Source organism: Geospiza fortis, unplaced genomic scaffold (assembly GCF_000277835.1).
Source record: "Geospiza fortis unplaced genomic scaffold, GeoFor_1.0 scaffold1977, whole genome shotgun sequence".
Lineage (NCBI taxonomy): Eukaryota > Metazoa > Chordata > Aves > Passeriformes > Thraupidae > Geospiza > Geospiza fortis.
In genome coordinates this window covers 12,640-14,195 of record NW_005054926.1, presented here as the reverse complement: position 1 = coordinate 14,195, position 1,556 = coordinate 12,640, and the positions used below count along the sequence as shown (strand labels likewise).

At 61.5% G+C, this 1,556-nt stretch overlaps 1 protein-coding gene across 1 annotated transcript in view; it reads right to left on the bottom strand.

Moving 5' to 3' along the window:
• The window catches only part of LOC102034086 (natural resistance-associated macrophage protein 2-like), a 15,790-nt gene that overhangs the window by 4,697 nt on the left and 9,537 nt on the right, over window positions 1-1,556 (bottom strand). The window contains exon 7 of the mRNA XM_031065613.1: window positions 332-508. Coding sequence (XP_030921473.1) covers window positions 332-508 — 177 coding nt within the window. The remainder of the gene's footprint in view (window positions 1-331; window positions 509-1,556) is intronic.

The following is a 1,556-nucleotide window of genomic DNA, read 5'->3' as shown; positions in this document are numbered from 1 at the left end:
CGCCGTCAGCGCGGGGGGGGGCAGTTACACCCCGGAGTAAAACTGGGGGACCCTGGGGGCTCCTCACCCCCACCCTGCCCTTGGGGACCCCATCGATGGTGCCAGCGCTCCCAGATTGTCCAGGAGCTGCAGGGGACACCCGACAGGGTCACTGGGCTGTCCCCACCCTGGGGACATGAGACAGGGTCACTGGGGACACGAGACAAGGTCACTGTGCCCCTCATGGGACACCAGACAGGGTCACTGGGCTGTCCCCACCCTGGGGACATGAGACAGGGTCACTGGGGACACCAGGGGACACCAGACAGAGTCAATGTGCCCCTCAAGGGACATGAGACAGGGTCACTGGGCTGTCCCCACCCTGGGGACACCGGCCAGGGTCCCAGGGCTGTCCCCAAGCTGTCCCCCCAGGGACACTCACCCCCTTGTAGATGTCGACCTCCAGAGCGTCGCTGTTGTTGGGGAAGAGCGCGGAGTGGGGGCTGCTGGAGTTGGCACAGACCTGGCTCTGCAGGGGCACGGGTGGCGTGAGGGACAGGGCTGGCACGGGAAACCCTCCGGGACCACTGGGGCCAGCGGCGACCTCAGCACGGCCAAGGCCACCCCTGACCATGTCCCCAAGTGCCACCTCCACACAGCTGTTACACCCCCCAGGGGATGGGGATCCACCCCTGCCCTGAGCAGCTTTTCCACGAGGGAATTCTCCCTAAAATCCATCCTAAACTTGCCCTGGATGCCTTTTTGTTTCCTCCCGTCCCCTGGGAGCAGAGCCCGACCCCTCCTGGCTTTTCTCCCTCCTGTCAGGGAGCTCTGGGGATCCACCCCTGGCCTGAGCAGCTTTGCCATGAAGGAAATGAGGGAATTCTCCCTAAAATCCAACCCTAAAATCCAACCCTAAAATCCAACCTCAACCTGCCCTGGATGCCTTTTTGTTTTCTCCTTTTACCTGGGAGCAGAGCTCAAACCCCACCTGGCTCATGTCAGGGAGTTGTGGGGACTCCACCCCTGGCCTGAGCAGCTTTGCCATGAAGGAAATGAAGGAATTCTCCCTAAAATCCAACCTCAACCTAAAATCCAACCCTAAAATCCATCCTAAACTTGCCCTGGGTGCCTTTTTGTCTCCTCCTGTCCCCTGGGAGCAGAGCCCGACCCCACCTGGCCGTGTCCCCTCCTGTTGGGCAGCTGTGGGGGGTGAGAAGACCCCTCTGAGCGCCCCCAGCCCCTCCTGATGCCCCAAACCCTTCCCCAGCCCCACTCCCAGCTCTGGATGTGCTCCGGCCCCTCAAGGGGCCCAAAACCAACCCAGGATTGGGGTTTGACCTCAGCAGTGCCCAGCACAGAGGGACGGGCACTGCCCTCATCCCTCCGTGCCTGCTGCAGCTCCCAGTCCATCCCAGTTCATCCCAGTCCATCCCAGTTCATCCCAGTCCATCCCAGTTCATCCCAGTCCATCCCAGTCCCTCCCAGTCCATGCCAATCCATCCCAGTTCATCCCAGTCTATCCCAGTCCATGCCAATCCATCCCAGTTCATCCCAGTCTATCCCAGTCCATCCCA